The sequence below is a fragment of the Ascaphus truei genome, chromosome 6, assembly GCF_040206685.1.
Source record: "Ascaphus truei isolate aAscTru1 chromosome 6, aAscTru1.hap1, whole genome shotgun sequence".
Classification (NCBI taxonomy): Eukaryota; Metazoa; Chordata; class Amphibia; order Anura; family Ascaphidae; genus Ascaphus; species Ascaphus truei.
The window spans coordinates 27,455,558-27,478,722 of NC_134488.1; the positions used below are offsets into that span (position 1 = coordinate 27,455,558).

Genomic DNA, 23,165 nt, shown 5'->3' on the forward strand with positions numbered 1-23,165 from the left:
GGAAATTTGTTCCTCTGCTGTTTGCCATTTGAAACCTATTTTTGTCTTTTTTATATAAAACATTGTTTTCTGAAGCTGTTCCCATCGCATCCTGTCAGGATATATTTCCTTATTATGTGGTCGGGGCTATATGTTATGTGGTCGGGGCTATATGTTATGTGGTCGGGGCTATATGTTATGTGGTCGGGGCTATATGTTATGTGGTCGGGGCTATATGTTATGTGGTCGGGGCTATATGTTATGTGGTCGGGGCTATATGTTATGTGGTCGGGGCTATATGTTATGTGGTCGGGGCTATATATTATGTGGTCGGGGCTATATATTATGTGGTCGGGGCTATATATTATGTGGTCGGGGCTATATATTATGTGGTCGGGGCGGTAACGACTTCTGTACACTATCGTTTTCTGTGGCTACCAAAGTTATGGTGAGATTAGGTCATGTTAGTTGGTAAGCTCTTCGGCACAGGGACTCCTTTTCCTGTTTTATGTCTGACGCGCCTATTCCCATCACGTGTTATTTGTATTATTATCTCACGTGTATTACTGCTGTAACGCGCGATGTACCTGGATGGCACTATATAAATATAGACATGCATACCCATAACCACGGGATATTTTACTTTCAAGCATTTTCTGCATCATTGGTGATCATCACTTTTTATTATTGATAGTCATTGGCGATTAGACACTTGGCATATTTGGGGATCGCTAGCTCACTGCTGGCGGGGACACCAAGGGTGAGACGGGCCGGGGGTCCCTGTTTGTGTGTGTGTGTATACAGGCATACCCCGCATTAACGTACGTCGCACGCAATGGGACCGCAGCATGCGTGTACTGATTGATCTGTGTGGTTGATTGAAGTGCAGGTTGTTTAAAGTGTGTGCAGTTAGAACCAGAAGCAGTTTGAACAAGGAAGCGGTTAAACAAGGTATAGTATATTGAAGTACAGTTTACTGTTAGTACTTCTAAACTTCATAGTTGCTAGAATGAGCAGGATTGAAAATGCCAATCAATGCTCATCTTGCCACATGTATGTGCACTTGGAGCAGCTGTTCCAAGGAGCATACCGCTGTGTGAGGTGTGAGCGGGTGGTCTCTTTAGAATCAGAGATTGCTGATCTGAAGAGGCAACTTGCAATATTGAGGGACATTGGCAATCTTGAAAGGGAATTAGAGCTCACGGAGCAGGCCCTTGCTTCGACTAGTGGTGCAGATAGTGGCGCTTTTAGTGAGGAGCAGGTCGGTAGCTTAGTTGCTGTTAGTGAGGAGCAGGTAGGTAGCTGGGTGACAGTTAGAAGGGGAAGCAGGGGCAATAGGGAGAGGCAGGTCGTTTCTGAGCTGACACATCCCAATAGATTTGCCGTGTTGAGTGAAGATATTGGGAATGTTGGGGCAGAAATGGCAAGGCTGGGGGAGACTAATTCCTCTAGCAGCCAGGGGAATAGTTCCTCCAGCACAGTGGGGACTCAGGATGCTCAGATGCAAAGAAAGATTGTGGTGGTAGGGGACTCCATTATTAAGAAGGTAGATAGGGCAATCTGTTGCCGGGACCGCATGAACCGAACAGTTTGTTGTCTCCCGGGTGCTCGGGTTCGGCACATTGCGGATCGGGTAGACAGATTGTTGGGGGGGGGGCTGGGATTGACCCGGTGGTCTTGGTACATTTTGGCACCAATGACAAAGTTAGAGAAAGATGGAGGGTCCTAAAAAATGATTACAGGGATCTAGGCCAAAAGCTTAAGGCAAGGACCTCCAAGGTAGTATTTTCTGAAATACTACCAGTGCCATGCGCTACCGCAGGGAGACAGTCAGAGATCAGGGAGGTTAATGCATGGCTAAGAAAGTGGTGTATTTATTTATTTATTTATAAAATATTTTACCAGGAAGTAATACATTGAGAGTTACCTCTCGTTTTCAAGTATGTCCTGGGCACAGAGTAAAACAAAATAATACATGGTTACAAATACAGTTACATAAATGAACAAGGTATACATTATATACAAGACATTGCATGCACAGTTAAAGAACATATATATTATGAGCGTATGAAACAGTTACAGACCAGATTAAAGTGTGAGACAGCCTTAGGTTTGAAAGAACTTAAGCTGGTGGTGGATATGAGAGTCTCTGGTAGGTTGTTCCAGTTTTGGGGTGCACGGAAGGAGAAGGAGGAACGTCCGGATACTTTATTGAGTCTTGGGACCATGAATAGTCTTTTGGAGTCTGATCTCAGGTGATAGGTACTGCATGTGGTAGGGGTGAGGAGCTTGTTCAGGAAGCTGGGTAGCTTGCCCAGAAAGTATTTGAGGGTGAGACAGGAAAGGTGAACTTTGCGCCTAGACTCTAGTGATGACCAATCTAGTTCTTTGAGCATTTCGCAGTGATGTGTGTTGTAGTTGCATTGGAGAACAAAACGACAAATTGAATTGTAGAGGGTGTCAAGTTTGCTAAGGTGGGTTTGAGGAGCCGAGCCATATACTATGTCTCCATAGTCAATAATTGGCATTAGCATCTGCTGTGCAATACGCTTTCTGACCAGGAGACTTAGGGAGGATTTGTTCCTGTAAAGTACCCCTAGTTTGGCATAGGTCTTGGTTGTCAGGGTATCAATGTGCATCCCGAATGTTAAGTGGGAGTCAAACCATAAGCCCAGGTATTTAAAACTAGTGACAGGTGTTAGGGTGGTGTTAGCGTTGGTTCTAATCAGGAGCTCAGTCACTGGAAGCTTTACAAATTTAGTCTTGGTCCCAAATACCATTGTTACAGTCTTGTCAGTGTTTAAAAACAGTTTGTTTTGGGAAATCCAGTTTTCGAGTCTCAAAAAGTCAGGCTGAAGTATGTGTTGAAGGTCAGAGAGGCTATGGCTGTGTGCATACAGGATTGTGTCATCTGCATTCATGTGTATTGAGGCTTCCTTACAAGCTGTGGGAAGATCATTAATGAACACTGAGAAGAGTAGGGGCCCCAGAACAGAGCCTTGCGGTACACCACAGGTGATATCCAGGGGGTTGGAGTTAGAGCCTGAGATGGACACATGTTGAGATCTTCCTGATAGGTAGGACTGAAACCAGTTTAAAGCATGTTTCCCTATTCCAGAGCTCTGGAGTTTGTTAAGCAGGATAACATGATCAACTGTGTCAAAAGCCTTTGCAAAATCTAGGAATACTGCACCAGTGAGTTGTCCCCGTTCCATTCCACACTGGATTTCATTGCAAACTTTTAGCAGGGTAGTTACGGTGGAGTGTTTGGGACGAAACCCAGACTGGAATTGGCTAGGGAAATTTGTCTTGGTATAGAAATCGCTTAATTAGGAGTGGACACATTTTTCCATAACTTTGGATAGAATTGGGAGAAGTGAGATTGGCCTGTAGTTTGAGACAGTGTTTTTGTCCCCACTTTTGAAGATTGGGACAACTCTGGCAGTTTTCCAGGTCTTAGGGATATGGCCTGCAGACAGGATAGAGTTGACTATGGACGCAATTGGTTTGGCAATGGCTGGGGTACCAAGTCGTAGGAACCTAGATTGTAGTAAGTCGGGTCCACATTGGCTGCTTAGTTTTAGTTTGAGGAGCGCTTGTGTAATCTCCTCTTCAGATACTGGGCTAAATTGAAAATTGTGGGCAGTGTTGGGAGGGGGTGGGACTGTAGGGATACTCCCAGGATGAGATTCATGTTTGGGGTTTGTGCTGCGTTTCGCTAATAAGTTAGTGGCACACCCCACAAAGTAATCATTGAATGCATTTGCAATGTCAGTGGGGTTTGTCAGAGTAATATCCCCCTTAGTGATATTACTTGGTTGTTGATGGTTAGGAGCCTGGAATATATTGTTGATAACCTTCCAGAAGTTAGCTGGGTTTGATGTATTTTGGTGGAGATTGTCAGAGTAATATTGTGCTTTTGCATACCTTGTTTGCCTTGTGCACACGTTCCGCAGGCATCTGTAGTGATTGAGATGCTTGGTAGTGCCAGTTACTTTGTAGCTTTTCCACAAGGCATCCCTGAACTGGTAGAGTGCTATAAGGTCAAGTGTAACCCATGGAAGGTGGGCCCCCCGTACCCTTATTTTGCGTAGTGGAGCATGGGTATCGCAGAGTTTTAAGAACTCGGATTGGAAATAGTCGAGCGCAGAATCAGGGTCGGGAATTAAATCGATTCTGTGCCATGGGCAGTTGGTAAGGTCATCCAGAAACTGTTGTGGGTTAAAGTTTTTAAATGTTCTAGTGAGGAGAACTTTAGGGCTTGAATGGGGCGGTTTAATTTTCCTTACACAGTACACTATTGCATGGTCACTGAAAATATCAGGAAGGATGCCAGAGGATTGGATTCTGCTGGGGTTTGAGGAGAGAATCCAGTCTAGCAAGGAATGGTTATGTGTAGGAAGGAGGGGTTTGGGTTTTAAGAGCACTGGGACTCCTTTTCTGAGAGGTGCCATCAATATTCTAGGGACGGATTGCACCTCAATGAAGAGGGATCTTCTGTGCTAGGGGGGAGAATGCTAAAAAGGTTGGAGGAGATTTTAAACTAGGATGGATGGGGAGGGGAATGAAACAGATAATGAACTAAATGGAATAGATGAGGATACAAGGTGGTATGGAGGTAGAATGGGGGCAAGTGCAAGTTTGACAAGCAGTGAGATACCCATAGTAAATAGAGATAATACTAGAAAACTTCTAAATACTAAACCAAGTGGGAGCAGAAAGGAAGGAGCAGATAAGATAATAGTACAGGCTGAAAAAAAACTTAAATGCATGCTTGCTAATGCAAGAAGCCTGACAGATAAAATGGGGGAGCTTGAATTAATAGCTACAAGGGAGCAGTATGATATAGGCATTACTGAAACATGGTGGGATGAAACTCATGACTGGACAGTTAATTTAAAGGGGTATTCTCTTTTTCGGAAGGATCGAACAAATAGAAGGGGAGGTGGAGTATGTCTATATGTTAAACCAGATCTAAAACCTATTATAAGGGATGATGTCTATGAAGGGAATGATGAAAATGTAGAGACCTTGTGGATAGAAATAAGCAGTGGAGGTAAAAGTATAAAGAAAATGTTTGTGGGAATATGCTATAAACCACCAAATATCTGTGAGATTGAGGAAGCTAAAATACATTTGCAAATGCAGAAGGCATCAAAACTGGGTCATGTTTGCATAATGGGGGATTTTAATTATCCAGACATAGACTGGGGCAATGAGATTAGCATTACAACAAAAGGAAACAGGTTTTTGGGGGTGCTTAAAGATAATTATATGACCCAAATTATTGAGGAACCAACCAGGAGAGGGGCAGTTCTGGATTTGGTCATATCAAACAATGTAGAAGTAATAACAAATATTCAAGTCCTGGAACATTTGGGTAACAGTGATCATAACATGGTCTCATTTGAAATAAATTGTCAAAAAACAGATTACTTGGGTTCAACAAAGACTTTAAACTTTAGAAAGGCAGATTTTAATAAACTGAGGTATAATCTAGTAGTAATACAATGGGATGATGTTTTTGCAGGGAAAAATGTAGAAGATAAATGGGCAGTCTTAAAAACATTGTTAGAAAAGCACACTTATCAGTGTATACCCTTGGGTAATAAGTATAAAAGAAATAAGTCAAAACCAATGTGGCTAAATAAACAGGTAGGGGAGGAAATGGACAAGAAGAGGAAGGCGTTTAGATTCTTTAAGTCAGAAGGGACAGAGACATCGTATCAGAATTATAAGGAATGTAACAAAAATTGCAAAAGGGCAATTAAATTAGCAAAAATGGATAATGAAAAAAGGATTGCAATAGAAAGTAAGGTCAACCCTAAAAAGGTTCTTTAAGTACCTTAATAACAAAAAAATGAGAAAAGAAAATATAGGACCCTTTCAGTGTGAGATGGGTAGGCATATTATTGGAGATAAGGAAAAAGCAGAGGTATTAAACAAATTCTTTGCCTCTGTGTTTACCAGGGAAGAATCAAGTTCAATAGTAGCGCCACAGGAGGAAGCCACAACCTCCATATTAATGACCAATTGGTTAACTGAAGAAGAAGTTAATAAGCGACTTGAAAAAATTAAAGTAAATAAGGCACCTGGCCCCGATGGCATACATCCAACAGTTCTCAAGGAGTTAAGCTCAGTAATAGCAAAACCATTATATTTAATATTCAAGGACTCCATTTCCACAGGCTCAGTACCACAAGATTGGCGTAAAGCAGATGTGGTGCCTATATTTAAAAAGGGAGCTAGATCACACCCGGGGAATTACAGACCTGTAAGCCTGACTTCAATAGTAGGGAAACTACTTGAAGGTTTAATACAGGATAATATTCAGGAATACCTAAGGGAAAACAAAATTATTAGTAATAGTCAGCATGGATTTATGAAGGATAGATCTTGCCAAACTAACCTTATTTGTTTCTTTGAGGAGGTAAGTAGGAATTTAGACCAGGATAATGCAGTTGATGTGGTCTACTTAGATTTTGCAAAGGCTTTTGATACGGTTTCACACAAGAGGTTGGTGTACAAAATAAAGAAAATTGGACTCAGTAATAATATATGCACCTGGATTGAAAACTGGTTAAAGGACAGACAACAGAGGTTTGTCATAAATGGAACTTTTTCAGGTTGGGCTAAAGTCGTGAGTGGAGTACCTCAAGGATCGGTAGTGGGACACCTGCTTTTTAACTTGTTTATTAATGACCTTGAGGTTGGGATCGAGAGCAAAGTCTCCATCTTTGCTGATGATACTAAATTATGTAAGGTAATAGAATCAGAGCAGGATGTAATTTCTCTTCAGAAGGACTTGGAGAGACTGGAAACGTGGGCAGGTAAATAGCAGATGAGGTTTAATACAGATAAATGTAAGGTTATGCATTTGGGATACAAGAATAAAAAGGCGACTTCCAAATTAAATGGAGATATATTGGGGGAATCCTTGATGGAGAAGGATTTAGGAGTGCTTGTAGACAGCAGGCTTAGCAATAGTGCCAAATGTCATCAGTAGCTGCAAAGGCAAACAAGATGTTATCTTGCATCAAACGGGCAATGGATGGAAGGGAAGTAAACATAATTATGCCCATTTACAAAGTATTAGTAAGGCCACACCTTGAATATGGAGTACAATTTTGGGCACCAATCCTAAGAAAAGACATTATGGAACTAGAGAGAGTGCAGAGAAGAGCCACCAAATTAATAAAGGGGATGGACATTCTAACTTATGAGTAGAGGCTAGCTAAATTAGATTTATTTACATTAGAAAAGAGGCGTCTAAGAGGGGATATGATAACTATATACAAATATATTCAGGGACAATACAAGGAGCTTTCAAAAGAACTATTCATCCCAACGGCAGTACAAAGGACTTGGGGCCATCCCTTAAGGTTGGAGGAAAGGAAATTTCACCAGCAACAAAGGAAAGGGTTCTTTACAGTAAGGGCAGTTAAAATGTGGAATTCATTACCCATGGAGACTGTGATGGCAGATACAATAGATTTGTTCAAAAAAAGGTTGGACATCTTATTAGATGGGAAAGGTATACAGGGATATACCAAATAAGTATACATGGGAAGGATGTTGATCCAGGGATTAATCCGATTGCCAATTCTTGGAGTCAGGAAGGAATTAATTTTTCCCCTTAATGGGGTTTTTTGTTTGGCTTCCTCTGGATCAATAAGTAAGTATAGATATAGAATAAAGTATCTGTTGTCTAAATTTAGCATAGGTTGAACTTGATAGATGTACGTCTTTTTTCAACCTCATCTACTATGTAACTATGTAACTATGTATGTAAAGCGAAAATGTACTTAAAGTGAAGCACAACCTTTTTTCCCACTTATCGATGCATGTACTGTACTGCAATCGTCATATACGTGCATAACTGATGTAAATAACACATTTGTAATAGGCTCTATAGTCTCCCCGCTTGCGCACAGCTTCGGTACAGGTAGGGAGCCGGTATTAAGGACACTCACTTTAAGTGTATATATATATATATATATACCATATTCTGTTTCGTCTTGCTACCGTGAGGTCTGATAATGCAGGACCAACACATGGGTGAATTAATGATTGTTGCACCGTTATCACCATTCACCAACACTAATCTGTCCCTGTGTCACGCGGACTCGCTGACCATAAGACTTTATAATAATAGCTTTCTTTTCCTATGCTTCAGGTGAATGGGGGAGCCTTCCACACTGGCAAGCCTGTGCCTTTCCTTCTCCCCGCTCTTTACAGATTATGCATGGCTTCTTTTCTCTCCTTTTTCTTTCCCTCTGCTACTATATATTTTGGAAATTTGTCTGTCTGTTCGCTGTGCATTTGGACACCTCTTAAAGCTGCAGACCAAGCAATATCCTACATGTGTTTTTTTTTTTTTATAAATCAGTTCTGTATTATGAGAAAATACTTATAGCGTTTTTTTTTTAAACAACTCTGAATTACATTTTTAATGTATTGTAATGTAACAAGCATTTTTTTGTTTCTATAGCAACCATTTACAAAGTCACACCCCCTTCTTCTTCTGAAACAGGCTCTGGCACACACCTTTTTGAGCCCTGCCCTCTCTCTAGCAGTGCACCAATTGAATCTAGTGACTGCCTGATCACATGATCTTCCCTACAGAAATTTGCATCTTTGGTCCTCTTCTGCTGCATTGACAGACATTTAGTGAACCCCCGAGACGAATCTTCGCCGAACGATCACAAGAGAATGGACCGACCGACAACTTAGCTAATCACTTATCCTTGTGTGGATTGTATTGATGCACATATTAAAGGGGGGGGGGGGGGGGACAGCAGCTTGGACTGTTGCTTTAAGATATTGGAAACAAATTTTGCATGATGGTTCCTGAGACCAAGGAGCAGGTTTTTGTCTATGTTTGGATACAATTGGATGCCATTTTGGATCAAGATGGAGGACTGAACCTTTCAAAACTGGACTCATTTTAACCAAATTCGGAAGGATTGTATTGTATATACTGTATATAGGTTTCATGGTCTTCGAGCTATGGCTCTGACAGACACACAGGCTGTTTTATTACCATACATATATACGCTTATACACAAACACACCATACATATAGACAAATACACATACATATATATTCAACTGGAAAAATATTGTTAAAGTGTACTTAAGATTTGTAAACAAACCCTTCAAAAGTCTGGAAATTTCGAGTTAAGGTAACACACACCCTTAATTCCACCTCCCCCCCCCCCCATGCCTTGCTCATGTCATCATACATGACATCACAAGCAGGGGGTCTCCCGAGCTGGACCGTGTTAATTTCAGCTCCGGGAACCCCCCTGCTTCCCGAGATACTGACCTCCGTGGGGGGTGCCGGTAATATTCCTGGCCGGGTGAACAATATGGAGGCTTAAATCTCACGAGGCATAGGAGCCTGTGGCGGCTTCCTACTGGCCTATGTGATGCAGAGATTTAAACTTCCATGGAGGTACCAGAAGTGTCTACAGTAGCAAGCATCCTCGGAAGCAGGGGGTCCCCGGAGCTGAAATGAAGTGGGAACCGCTCCAGAGACGCCCTGTTTATATCTATCTATCTATCTACATACATACACACACACACATTTTAGCATGGAATATTGCTATATAGTGTAAGCCATTTGCTGCAAGAGATAGCTACATTTTGCAATGCATTGTGGGCAATGAGAGTGTCATTTTAAAAAAAAGTTACATATAAGTGAGCGTCTTGTGTTCTCATTTTGAATTCCTAGTAGCTGTATTGGTATTTATTATAAAAGTTTAAGATTTAACCTTGAGTCCTGATGGGGCCAGGAATGCATTGCACCCAAGGGGTTCAATGAATAATAATTCCACATTCCCTGAAAAGAAAGAATATACGCCATAAAAAAAAAAGACATTATGGAACTAGAGAAAGTGCAGAGAAGACCCACCAAATTAATAAAGGGGATGGATAATCTGATTTATAAGAAGAAGCTAGCTAAATTATGTTTGTTTACATTAGAAAAGAGGCATCTAAGAAGGGATTTGATAACTATCTACAAATATATTCGGGGACAGTACAAGGAGCTTTTAAAAGAACTATTCATCCCACGGGCAGTACAAAGGATTCGGTCCCTTACAGTTGGAGGAAAGAAGATTTCACTAGCAACAAAGGAAAGGGTTCTTTACAGTAAGGGTAAGCGTGGAATTCATTACTCATGGAGACTGTGATGGCAGATACAATAGATTTGTTAAAAAATATATTGTTTTCTGCTTTTCCCCTTATGAGATATCATTAGATGATATTTCACTGGAGTTTTTGTTTGCCTTCCTCTGGATCAATATACTGTAAGTACAAATATAGGATAAACTATCGGTCGTCTCAATTTAGCATAGGTTGAACTTGATGGACATATGTCTTTTGTCAACCTCATCTACTATGTAAATATATACATATATTATTATTATTATTATTATTATTATTATTATTATTATGTATTCCCTTTTAATGAAGAAGCCTTTGACTATGATATTTTATACTATTCAGTTTTCCCTGCGTTCCGAATATAAAAGAGTTTTTTCCCCTTTTAAAAATTAACCCCTTCAGTGCCCTGATGACGTAGGGTGTACGCGAAGAAAGGTGCCACCCCAGGGACCCTCGGGACATGCACCTAATATCGTGCCTTTTGCTTGTGTTTCTTTTCCCCGGACCTGCACGCGTCCGGCGCTGGATGGCGTACCGCGCTCCCCGTAACTCCCGGCCTCCGGTACCCGGAACTGATCACGTGATCCAACCGTAGGTGTCCGCGGCTAGGGAGGGGGCGTGACCCACGGGCACTAAAAGGGTTTACTAAAATGCTAAAAAAAAAATTGTACACACACAAAAAAGTGGGTTTGTAAAAAAAAATAATAGTAAATAGTGGTACGCCCCACCCCCCGGTACCCGGAACTGATCGCGTGATCCTCCCGCCCCCCCCCCCCCACCCCCCGGTACCCGGAACTGATCGCGTGATCCTCCCGCCCCCCCCCCCCACCCCCCGGTACCCGGAACTGATCACGTGATCCTCCCGCCCCCCCACCCACCCCCCGGTACCACTGTGGTTTGGTCAGTTGAGCAAGGTAACTCTTACCATTTCGAGTCTTCCCTTCTGATTGCTGAGCACGGATACTGAAAACGCAGTGACTGTGCTGACGGCGATGGCGTAATAAGTGTTGTACACAGCATTTTTCCGTTCTATTTCATCGTGAAGCAACAAGGAATTATAAGAAGGCCAGAACGTCCACAAAAACAGGGTCCCTGGGGAAGATCAAACAGTAAAATATTACAATCTATTCTCACTTCCAAGCCAAGCAATTACAATGCAGTGATAAAAGGGGGGTATATCGAATTCTCCATTTGCATATAAATGGATTAAGGTATTTGTATGTCTGCATGTTTTTCCAAAGTGTTATGTTCACCAGAGATTTTGTTTCGTCTTTAAAAATTCTGTGCGCAGATGCAACCACGGAAATACTGACCAATGAAGTATTCCCGCGATATTCTATAAAATGCAAGAGAGGAACGGACGAGGGGGAGTCGGCGATTGAGCCACCTGTGCTGAAGCAGGGATATCCTTAACACCTGACCTGTTGGTGGCCCTTGAGGACTGGAGTTGGCTATCCCTGGACTAACTGAAAACCCTCAGACCAGAGATGGCCACCAACAGGTCAGGTTTTCAGGATATCCCTGCTTCAGCACAGGGGGCTCAATCAGTGGCTCAGTCGAAGACTGAGCCCCCTGTGCTGAAGCAGGGGTATCCTGAAAACCTGACCTGTTGGTGGCCTTTGAGCACTGGAGTTGAGCACCCCTGCCTTAATTGATCACCTCTTGAGTTTGTCGCTCTTACCCAGCATTGAAAACAGCTCTGACGTAGTTTCCGATTTCTCTTTCTCGTGGGCAGCATTGTGACTTGGAGAAGGCTTGTGGAGAAACCAGGAAACGGACAGTCCATAATACGCTCCGAAGATGTGAGCATGCATCATGCTAAGGTGACCGTCCATCTGAGAGGCAATCAAGACAATGAATATCACAACTTGGACCAATGACTATTCTGCAAGTATCTTTACAGTGGGAGTATGAGGTATGGCTTTATTTATCTGGACTTACAGAATGAGGCTGGCCCACCTGGCATTAGTCTCCTGGAATGACCGGGAGAAGTGGGAAATCTTGGCTATACTCAGGAGACTGGCTGAATGTCCCATGTTCAAGGCGGTGTGTACGTGCGGCTGCAGAGATACACTCAGTCTACTCTGTGTGTATTAGTGTATTAGTGTGTGCATCTGGATCAGTCTGCTCTATGTTTATCAGTGAATGTGTGTGTATCTGAGTCAGTCTGATCTGTGGTCTCGGTGTATGTGTGCCTGCCCCGGATGTGTATCAGGGTATGTGTGCCTGGCCGGATGTGTATCAGTGTATGTGTGCCTGCCCCGGATGTGTATCAGTGTTTGTGTGCCTGCCCGGATCTGTATCAGGCTATGTGTGCCTGCCCCGGATGTGTATCAGGGTATGTGTGCCTGGCCGGATGTGTATCAGTGTATGTGTGCCTGCCCCGGATGTGTATCAGTGTTTGTGTGCCTGCCCGGATCTGTATCAGGCTATGTGTGCCTGCCCCGGATGTATATCAGGGTATGTGTGCCTGCCCCGGATGTGTATCAGGGTATGTGTGCCTGCCCCGGATGTGTATCAGGGTATGTGTGCCTGCCCCGGATGTGTATCAGGGTATGTGTGCCTGCCCCGGATGTGTATCAGGGTATGTGTGCCTGCCTGGATCTGTATCAGGGTATGTGTGCCTGCCCCGGATGTGTATCAGGCTATGTGTGCCTGCCCCGGATGTGTATCAGGGTATTTGTGCCGCCCCGGATGTGTATCAGGGTATGTGTGCCTGCCCCGGATGTGTATCAGGGTATGTGTGCCTGCCTGGATCTGTATCAGGGTATGTGTGCCTGCCCTGGATGTGTATCAGGGTATTTGTGCCTGCCCGGATGTGTATCAGGGTATGTGTGCCTGCCCGGATCTGTATCAGGGTATGTGTGCCTGCCCCGGATGTGTATCAGGGTATGTGTGCCTGCCCCGAATGTGTATCAGGGTATGTGTGCCTGCCCCGGATGTGTATCAGGGTATGTGTGCCTGCCTCGGATGTGTATCAGGGTATGTGTGCCTGCCCCGGATGTGTATCAGGGTATGTGTGCCTGCCCCGGATCTGTATCAGGGTAAGTGTGCCTGCCCGGATGTGTATCAGGGTATGTGTGCCTGCCCCGGATGTGTATCAGGGTATGTGTGCCTGCCCCGGATGTGTATCAGGGTATGTGTGCCTGCCCCGGATGTGTATCAGGGTATGTGTGCCTGCCCCGGATGTGTATAAGGGTATGTGTGCCTGCCCGGATCTGTATCATGGTATGTGTGCCTGCCCGGATCTGTATCAGGGTATGTGTGCCTGCCCGGATCTGTATCAGTGTTTGTGTGCCTGCCCGGATGTGTATCAGGGTATGTGTGCCTGCCCGGATCTGTATGAGGGTATGTGCCTGCCTGGGATGTGTATCAGGGTATGTGTGCCTGCCCCGGAGAGCTTCAAACCTAACTTTTGGTGCCTAAGGCACAGGGACATAGATGCCCATATTTACTAAGCTGTGCTATTCTATAAGACACTATTCAGGGCTGGACGACGCACTGTGGCCCATTCAATGGCGTGTGACATGAACGGAAGAGAAGGGTCTCCACTTGGGTCCTGAGACGAGCACAAATAGCACAAGGTAACATCTCCCTGAACACCAGAAGGGCCCCAGGTATGGGACATCATAGGTGTACTCTACGGGTTACGTAAACCCAATGTAGATAGTGGCTTCGATTTTGAGACACGGGGGGTGACGGGTCAATGACACAAATAGTGTTATTTTCATCTCGCATTTGTTTGCGTCAATGTATCAAGGTCTGTGCTCCGTTTCCCACCCACACCCCACCATGTGTATCAACTTGGGATTTGGGGGGTGGCAGTAGGAGGGTTTTCATGACACAGATTAAAATGCGATGGAGCTATAGCTGCCTGTGAGTAGGGTTACTGGCTTTGCACTTCTGTAACCCAGGCTGCACCGAATAGCTGTGCAATACGGCAGTTATACGCTTATAGGGGTCCGTGTTAAAATGGATAAGCCTGTAAAGAGTGACACTGTGCTCATTTGCATGTCATTTCCCAGAATCCCTGGCTGCATTGGAAGCATTGTTTGCTAAGCGATGATGGGGAGAGCCAGGGTTGCAGGCCCCCTCTGAGACGTGCTTTATTTGCTGTACAATGAGATGTAGCAAATTCTGCATCTCTCAGCGTCACTTTTTTATTTCGCGTTTCCATAAAACAATTCTGCCAAGTCTGAAGTGGTTTAAACTTCTCTGGCTAACGAGGTGCATCGGGTGTAGGAATCTCTCCTACATTTGGGAGACAGGAAGCCGAACTCTAGCCTTCCCCCATGTGATCCGCATGGACTGCACTACTGAAGTCAAAAACGGAAAATAGGGCCAAGTCTACTAAACCTGAAACGAAAATCCCCCTTTTGCTGCCAGAATGCCAACCCATTCAGGAAACCTGCGTGGAAGTATAATATTTGTATGTTATTAACATATGTCTAACTATAAGAAAAGCCATGCTTTGTGTTGCAGTGTATTATGGGTAGCAGTGAAGCAGTAGAAGAGACATATGGAAGAAGTTTTTTCTTCTCTGAACTTTTTCTCGCCTTTATAAAAGCGGACTAATTTCTTATCTTTTCCCAGATGGGCCTCCCGCTTTACTTTTTATCTGTCAAAATTCCTTTGAGCAGTTAGGAGAAGGAGGGGAAACAGCTAAGGAGTTTGGGGGGTGGAGGGGGGGGGGGTAGGGGTGAGGGTGCCATAAATTGTATATCTTTCTTTGTCCTGTCTAGTTTGCAACATATAATTGGTAATTATGTAGAAATAAAATAGGATGCCCGATGACGTCATATGGGCGGGCATTGCAAAATTATGTACCCACACCCATTACTTTTTGGGAACAAAGTAGACTGCCTGGGGCATATATAAATTAGTACATTTATGTTAGATCAGACTCATGTTTGATTGTACATGAATGTCTCTTGCATACAGCTGTTTGTCATAACAGTTCTCTATACAAATTGCTTGCCTACACAGACACGCGTGGAACTGAGTTTTTCCACGACACCTGTAATCTGAATGATTTCATGTGTTTTTAAAGCGGCCCTCCTGGGGACCCCTTACCTGTCTCCGGTTCATTTCAGCTCTGGGGACCCCCTGCTTCCTGAGATACTTAACTCCATAGGTGCTGCAGGTATCTTTCTGTTGTTTAAATGTCCCGCGTCATGTGGGCCGATACACAGGACATGTAAGCAGCCATTATGTTAGCCCAAACCAGCCCAGCCAGAGCTGCAACAGGCAACCCCTTCTGAGGTAAGTATCTCTGGAAGCAGGGAGGCCCCGGGGCTGAAATCAACACGGTTCTGCCCCAGAGAGCCCCCGTTTCACGCCCATTAAAAAAACAACTTAAAAGGGTCTCCGGGAGTGCAGCTTTAATATATCAAGATCGTTCTCATGATAAAAAAGGAGATAAATCCTCCCCATCGGGTCTTCCCGTCGTGTAGGGAGAGTGAAACTGTACAGGGCCATCGCTACGCGCTGGGTACATCACGGGAACGTGCGTGTTTTATAGAGACTAATCGGGCTGACAACGGAGCGGCCGACTCGATCAGCACGGGTGTAAAGCTCCCTCCCCTTCCGTTACCAGCGCCCGGTGCCTGGGCGTGTCTGTGACAAACGGTCAATCCCTCTTAGGACCAAAGTGTACCAATGCTGGTGACATATTTAAGGGGTTTTACCCCCCCTTACATTCTTACCAAAATCTGACATTTGCATTCCCCTCCCTTTTCTTTGTTATTCTGGGCAGGGCCGCCGGCAGATTTCCTGGGGCCCAGGATTAACGTTTCCACCGCGCAGCCCCTCCCCCCCCCCCCCCCACCATGTCAGTGGTCTTGCGAGCTCCCCCATTTCACACTTTCTTGCGAGCCGCCTCCTCTATTCCCCCCCATCTCCCCTTGTATTTCTCCCCCCCCCCTCATCCCTCACTCACTCTTATGCCCCCTCTCACTCTCAGCCCCCCTCCGCTATCACTCAATTACCTTCCTCTCACTCAACCCCGCTCCCTAAATCCCCTCCCTCTTCTCATCGTGCCCAGGACACTTGTCCCGGCTCTCCCCCCCCCCCCCCCCTGTCCTCCCCGGCCCCGATTCTATGTTCAACGAGTGTTTGCACAGGCTCTGCCTCATCTTTTTTGGGCTCTCTAATAAGGACAGGGGAAGATAAGGGGAACAGAAACACTCCCCCATTCAGGAGGCCTGCAAGAATGCAATTTGCAACTGATTATCAAAACAAAACAGGCAGCCACATCTTTTCTTTTAGCACAGTTACATTTGCTACTGTAGCCCCCTGTAAACAACACAGGCTATACCTATCTTCCTTTTACTGCGGTAAGTCCTGTTAAGATCAGGCGCCAGTAATCATCATGGGTTTTCCCCCTTCATAGCCCTAACCTGAATGGTAGATGCCGGCCTGGACTCTGCTGCAGGCGTGAGCAAGAGGGGAGGTTCTGCTGACACCAGGAGGGGCGGGGCTAGCTCTGTATTTAGCAGCCCACTCCGCAGAGTGGCGGCCCTTCTGGTTTTTCGTTCGAGAGAGTAGTTAGGAAGAGCCGAGTGAACCGTGATATCGAGAGTCTAGAGTTGCCGGTTATTATGCCGTGAGCCACGAATCCTGCCGAACGGTCCGAGGAGTATCAGGAGGCTACGAGCTCCCCGGTGCAGCGTGCCGGTTGAGAGCGAGAGGAACTGAAACGATCAGCGTCTATAGGTAGAGCTGATAGAATTATAGACTGGTGGACCAATGCCCTCACCCCACTGCCAGGGGTGATGGGGGAGAATTCAAGACCCACCTCGAGGCTAACCTCGGGGGTGGGCCACGGGGTATTGAAGCCCTAACTCAGACCATCCTGTCGGAAGAGTGACTTGGAGGGAAGGAGTGGAGGAAGTATTTGGGCGGAGGTGAACTGTGTATAACCCGTCCTGGCTATTGTGTTGCGGCTGTTGGAAGCCTTATCGTTGGGATATTGTTGCTCTGTCAAATAAAGAGACTATTCTTCACCCGTAAAGACTGTGTGTGATTTGGAGAGTATAACCCTGGGACCCGAGGGGTTCTTCTATACCGGTCCTGTCCCATTACCCTCGGAGTATAGAAGATGGAGGCGCTGCACCACTAAGAGATCATGGAGGCTATCACCCCAGAAGCCCGGTCCTGGCTCCCCCACAACACCGCGGGAAGCTCAGGCCCTCCTGTTCCTAATAGGTACACACCACACCGCATGTAATCTGCCCTCATGTGCCCTAGACACCACTGTAGAGTCGGGGGGGGGAAGCAGGGTTACACTACCATAACAAACACCCGGATAAAGCGCAGTGGAGCGTGAAACGCGTTGGTGTCTTTTTCTGTCCATGAGACTGGAATAAAATGACGCTGTTTATGGGGCCCCCGGGCGATGTTTGCCTGGATCAGTGCTCCGTTCCTCACATCGTGCTGCTCCAGTTACACTAGCTGAAGGAAGCCAGTGAAATTGTTACATTCTTTACAAAACGTGGATGTTTTTTTTTTAACCTGCTATGTGGCACCTCACCTTTACGACACATCCACGCTGGATCCGATCTTACCTTGAGAAGTGTCGTCATGATGTATCTGTTCACTGTAAACACGGTGACTTCGAGGGCTGTCATCAGTAACAGCTGCGCGGGGTTCATCTTCCCCAGGAGCGCCCCGGCCGAGATTGCAACGGGCAACACGCTCATTAGCCCTGTGAGTAAGCTGAAGCAGGGATGCTGCGATTAGGGGCAGCAAATCGGCAACATAGTCATTCACATTGTAGTATAACATAAAGCGACATGTTTACTAACTGGTGCTATGCTAAGACCCCCGTGCAGCACTGGAAGGCCAAATTCTGGCCCATTCAGGGAAAGTGTTAGGGGCCGTATTTGCTAAGCAGTCTTCAGCTACAAGACACGTGCAGTCATTCTGTCACGTGTCTTCTCGTGGCGGAAAGGTGGCTTATGACAGGGGGGCTCAACTGCAGTCCTCAAGCCACCCCCCCCCCTCCTCCTCCAAACAGGTCAGGTTTTCAGGATATTTCTGCTTCAGCACATATGGCTCAAACTAGTGAGCCACTGATTGAGCCACCTGTGCTTAAGCAGGGATAGTCTGAAAACCTGACCTGTTGATGGCCCCTGAGGACTGGAGTTGCACACCCCACGGCTGGATAGTACCCCCTCCCGGGCAGGGCCCTCATTACGCTGCATCTTGCTGCACGTGTTTGTTCTTATTTCGTGTTATTGTGTTCCCCTTGTTAAAAGGCTGCAGAAGAAACGCCATACATGGATTATGAAATGATTAGGGACTGGTATACTAGCTCCTGGGGCGGCCAACTCCAGTCCTCAAGGGCCACCAACGGGTCAGGTTTTCAGGATATCCCTGCTTCAGCACGGGTGGCTCAATCAGTGGCTCAGGGATGCAGGGATATCACTAGTACCCGGCCTGTTGGTGGCACTTGAGGACTGGAGTTGGCCGCCCCTGGTCTACTCATATATCTATGACAGTTAGGGGAGGCGTTATAGGAGCAGTTAGGGGAGGAGTTATAGGAGCAGTTAGGGGAGGAGTTATAGGGAGCGGTTATAGGAGCAGTTAGGGGAGGAGATATAGGGAGCGGATATAGCGAGCAGATATAGGAGCAGTTAGGGGAGGAGTTATAGGAGCAGTTAGGGGAGGAGTTATAGGAGCAGTTAGGGGAGGAGTTATAGGGAGCGGTTATAGGAGCAGTTTGGGGAGGAGTTATAGGGAGCGGATATAGCGAGCAGATATAGGAGCAGTTAGGGGAGGAGTTATAGAAGCAGTTAGGGGAGGAGTTATAGGGATCGGTTATAGGAGCAGTTAGGGGAGGAGTTATAGGAGCAGTTAGGGGAGGAGTTATAGGAGCAGTTAGGGGAGGAGTTATAGGGAGCGGATATAGGAGCAGTTAGTGGAGGAGTTATAGGGAGCGGTTATAGGAGCAGTTAGGGGAGGAGTTATAGGGAGCGGATATAGGAGCAGTTAGGGGAGGAGTTATAGGGAGCGGATATAGGAGCAGTTAGGGGAGGAGTTATAGGGAGGAGTTATAGGAGCAGTTAGGGGAGGAGTTATAGGGAGGAGTTATAGGAGCAGTTAGGGGAGGAGTTATAGGGAGGAGTTATAGGAGCAGTTAGGGGAGGAGTTATAGGGAGGAGTTATAGGAGCAGTTAGGGGAGGAGTTATAGGGAGGAGTTATAGGAGCAGTTAGGGGAGGAGTTATAGGGAGGTGTTATAGGAGCAGTTAGGGGAGGAGTTATAGGGAGGAGTTATAGGAGCAGTTAGGGGAGGAGTTATAGGGAGGAGTTATAGGAGCAGTTAGGGGAGGAGTTATAGGAGCAGTTAGGGGAGGAGTTATAGGGAGGAGTTATAGGAGCAGTTAGGGGAGGAGTTATAGGGAGGAGTTATAGGAGCAGTTAGGGGAGGAGTTATAGGGAGGAGTTATAGGAGCAGTTAGGGGAGGAGTTATAGGGAGGAGTTATAGGAGCAGTTAGGGGAGGAGTTATAGGGAGGAGTTATAGGAGCAGTTAGGGGAGGAGTTATAGGGAGGAGTTATAGGAGCAGTTAGGGGAGGAGTTATAGGGAGGAGTTATAGGAGCAGTTAGGGGAGGAGTTATAGGGAGGAGTTATAGGAGCAGTTAGGGGAGGAGTTATAGGGAGCGGGATATAGGAGCAGTTAGGGGAGGAGTTATAGGGAGGAGTTATAGGAGCAGTTAGGGGAGGAGTTATAGGGAGGAGTTATAGAAGCAGTTAGGGGAGGAGTTATAGGGAGGAGTTATAGGAGCAGTTAGGGGAGGAGTTATAGGGAGGAGTTATAGGAGCAGTTAGGGGAGGAGTTATAGGGAGGAGTTATAGGAGCAGTTAGGGGAGGAGTTATAGGGAGGAGTTATAGGAGCAGTTAGGGGAGGAGTTATAGGGAGGAGTTATAGGAGCAGTTAGGGGAGGAGTTATAGGGAGGAGTTATAGGAGCAGTTAGGGGAGGAGTTATAGGGAGGAGTTATAGGAGCAGTTAGGGGAGGAGTTATAGGGAGGAGTTATAGGAGCAGTTAGGGGAGGAGTTATAGGGAGCGGGATATAGGAGCAGTTAGGGGAGGAGTTATAGGGAGGAGTTATAGGAGCAGTTAGGGGAGGAGTTATAGGGAGGAGTTATAGGAGCAGTTAGGGGAGGAGTTATAGGGAGCGGGATATAGGAGCAGTTAGGGGAGGAGTTATAGGGAGGAGTTATAGGAGCAGTTAGGGGAGGAGTTATAGGGAGGAGTTATAGGAGCAGTTAGGGGAGGAGTTATAGGGAGGAGTTATAGGAGCAGTTAGGGGAGGAGTTATAGGAGCTTCCTAAACTGCTTCCTTAAGTCTACCTGGGGGGGGGAGGAAGGGATATTTACCTGCGAAAACCAATGGCTGTAATTCCATCTTTATAATGAAACAAGAAAGCGTCTAAAATAATGGCCCACTGCACTCCCAATGCAGCAATGAGAAAGTTGAAGGCGATGCCGCTAAATCCATATTTCTTTAAGAACGCAAAGAGAAAACCGAATCCGAGAAACACCATAACGTTGACATCTTGAAATGCTGTTGAGAAGAAGGAAAAGACATTATTGTACTGTCACACGGCAGGTAAAGAAATATCTGCTTGGATACATAACAACTCACGCGTGTATAACAGTCCCGCGCACAATTATGCGTCGTGTTAGCAACCATGCACGGAGTGTTTTAGTGGCTGTATTTATTGATCGTTGAAAAATGAAACGGTGTTGCCCGCGCTGATATCCTTTAATGCAGGGGCGCTCAACTCCAGACCTCAAGCCACCCCCAACGGGTCAGGTTTTCAGGATTTCCCTGCTTCAGCACAGGTGGCTCAATCAGAGGCTCAGCCTTTATCTGGCACTGTGTAATGTAGGGGTGGCCAACTCCAGTCCTCAAGGGCCTCCGACAGGTCAGGTTCTCAGGATATCCCTGCTTCAGCACAGGTGGCTCAATCAGAGGCTCAGTCTATGACTAAGGCAGGGTTAGCCTTGAAAACCTGACCTGTTGATGGCCCTTGAGGACGGAGTTGGCCACCCCTAACAAAGAACCTAACATGACACTACTAAAAAAAAACTTTTTTTTTTATCAGCTGCGCACATGTTTCTGCATCATGCTGATTCTGAAACGTAACCGCACCCTTCTGTGTCGCCTAAACTGAAAGGTTCTTCACTTAGAACCAATGCAAGACGGCTACAGTCCTCTTCTACGAAGAAAAAGAAAAATAGCTATTCTATACCACAAATCTAAACATTAAATGTTCTAAGAAAAGGAAGGGGTGGCAGAATAAATGGGATTATTTGGAAGCAAGGATAAAAAAAATCAAAAAGTTGTTAAAAAAATTCAAGACCCTGTGGCTCTTAAAAAAATACGTTATAAAGACAATGGACGGGGGGGGGGTGGTGGTGGTGGTGGTGTGTGTGTGTGTGTGTGTGTGTCATATCACGCATAATTTCTGTAACTGAAGCATTAACAATAAATGAATATTTTTAAAACCCAAAACATTGACCTGCAAATGAGATACATATCTCGATTCCTTCCCAGTACAAGATCTTAAAAAGGATATATATATATATATATATATACAGTGGTCGACAAATCACCAAAAAATCTACTCGCCACACAACAAAATCTACTCGCCACCTAGTACCAAACGTGTGCTGCTTGGGCCAATAGGAGCTCGCCACGATGTTAAATCCACTCGCCCGGGGCGAGTAAATGTATAGGTTTGTCGGACACTGTATATATATATATATATATATATACACACACACACACATACACACACACACACACACAGTGCATATGTGGATCATGCAAACTGAGAACGTTTCATCGCATATTGTACATAAAATCTATTCCACGTGGAATAAGTATTACAGCTATTTTGCCCTGTGTGTGTCGGCTCGCTATGCAGCAAGAGCAGGGGCTGGGCAGCTCCAGTCCTCAAAGGCCACCAACAGGCCAGGTTTTCAGGATATCCCTGCTTCAGCACAGGTGGCTGAATCAGTGGCTCAGTCTTCGAAGCAGCGATATCCTGAAAACCTGGCCTGTTGGTGGCCCCTTGAGGACTGGAGTTGGCCGCCCCTTGGCAAAAAGGCTATAGGAGGAGTTAGGACATAGTTCAAAGGTGCATACAGTATATTCATTTCCCCCCACTTATTAGTATCAAAAATACTGTCTCTATGATCTGCATCAAATGTATTAAACTCGCTTCTTACATTTGATAGAAACAGAATTTGTTCCACCTATTTTGCCCATCTGTAAATCATCAGATCATATTTATCCCCATGTTTCCTTCCTATTGAGAATAGCCTTATGTTAATCCAAAGCATGTTTGAATCCCCTTACTGTACTAGCCACTACCACCCCTGCAGGAAGGCTGTTCCACGCACATCTCCCAAGTACTTTCTCCCCTTTGCAGTCGCAGAGCATCTCGCTCCAAGTCTTCCTTCTCTGAAATACCACGTGACCTTGTCTGGTCGAGAGAGAACAGCTTCGTCTTACCTGGGTACAGCCGAATGTATTGTCTGTCTGGCTGGTAATCGTGGGACACAAAAAACAAAAAAACGAGTATAAAAATGATTTGGAAGAACAGCAGCAGCCACGGCAGCCGGCTTCTCAAACTGGGTGGGTACCTCGGCGGCATTTTAGCTTTAACGTCAATTAAAACGTTGACCTCGGATAATATTCTTCAGGAGAGGCACCCGCAAGGATCGCAGAAGCAAGTCTAAGGGGTGTTGACTGGACGACGACAACTCTTATCACGGCCAAGCCGGGAGCCGAGAGACTTTGTGTACGATGTGTCGGTGTCAGCAGTTGGGATTGCAAAGTGACAGTCATTCATAAAAACGAGGATGGGTTTAAAACGCCCACCACTGATACGCAACTTGCTACCAGTAGAGAATGGGCGTAACCCGCAGGGTGAAAAGAAAATGGCTTCTGTGCGCTCGCTGCAACAGTGACACTACACAACCAAATGAACTGGA

The 23,165-nt window shown here is 45.6% G+C and overlaps 1 protein-coding gene across 1 annotated transcript in view; it reads right to left on the minus strand.

The window, feature by feature from the left end:
- Nucleotides 1-23,009, minus strand: part of LOC142496791 (RH-like protein) — a 42,940-nt gene extending 19,931 nt beyond the window's left edge. The window contains exons 1-5 of the mRNA XM_075603733.1: nucleotides 22,684-23,009; nucleotides 20,538-20,724; nucleotides 17,715-17,865; nucleotides 11,831-11,984; nucleotides 11,075-11,241 (exon numbers count right to left, since the gene is read on the minus strand). Coding sequence (XP_075459848.1) covers nucleotides 11,075-11,241; nucleotides 11,831-11,984; nucleotides 17,715-17,865; nucleotides 20,538-20,724; nucleotides 22,684-22,825 — 801 coding nt within the window. The 5' untranslated portion in view covers nucleotides 22,826-23,009. The remainder of the gene's footprint in view (nucleotides 1-11,074; nucleotides 11,242-11,830; nucleotides 11,985-17,714; nucleotides 17,866-20,537; nucleotides 20,725-22,683) is intronic.
- Nucleotides 23,010-23,165: the final 156 nt, after the last annotated feature.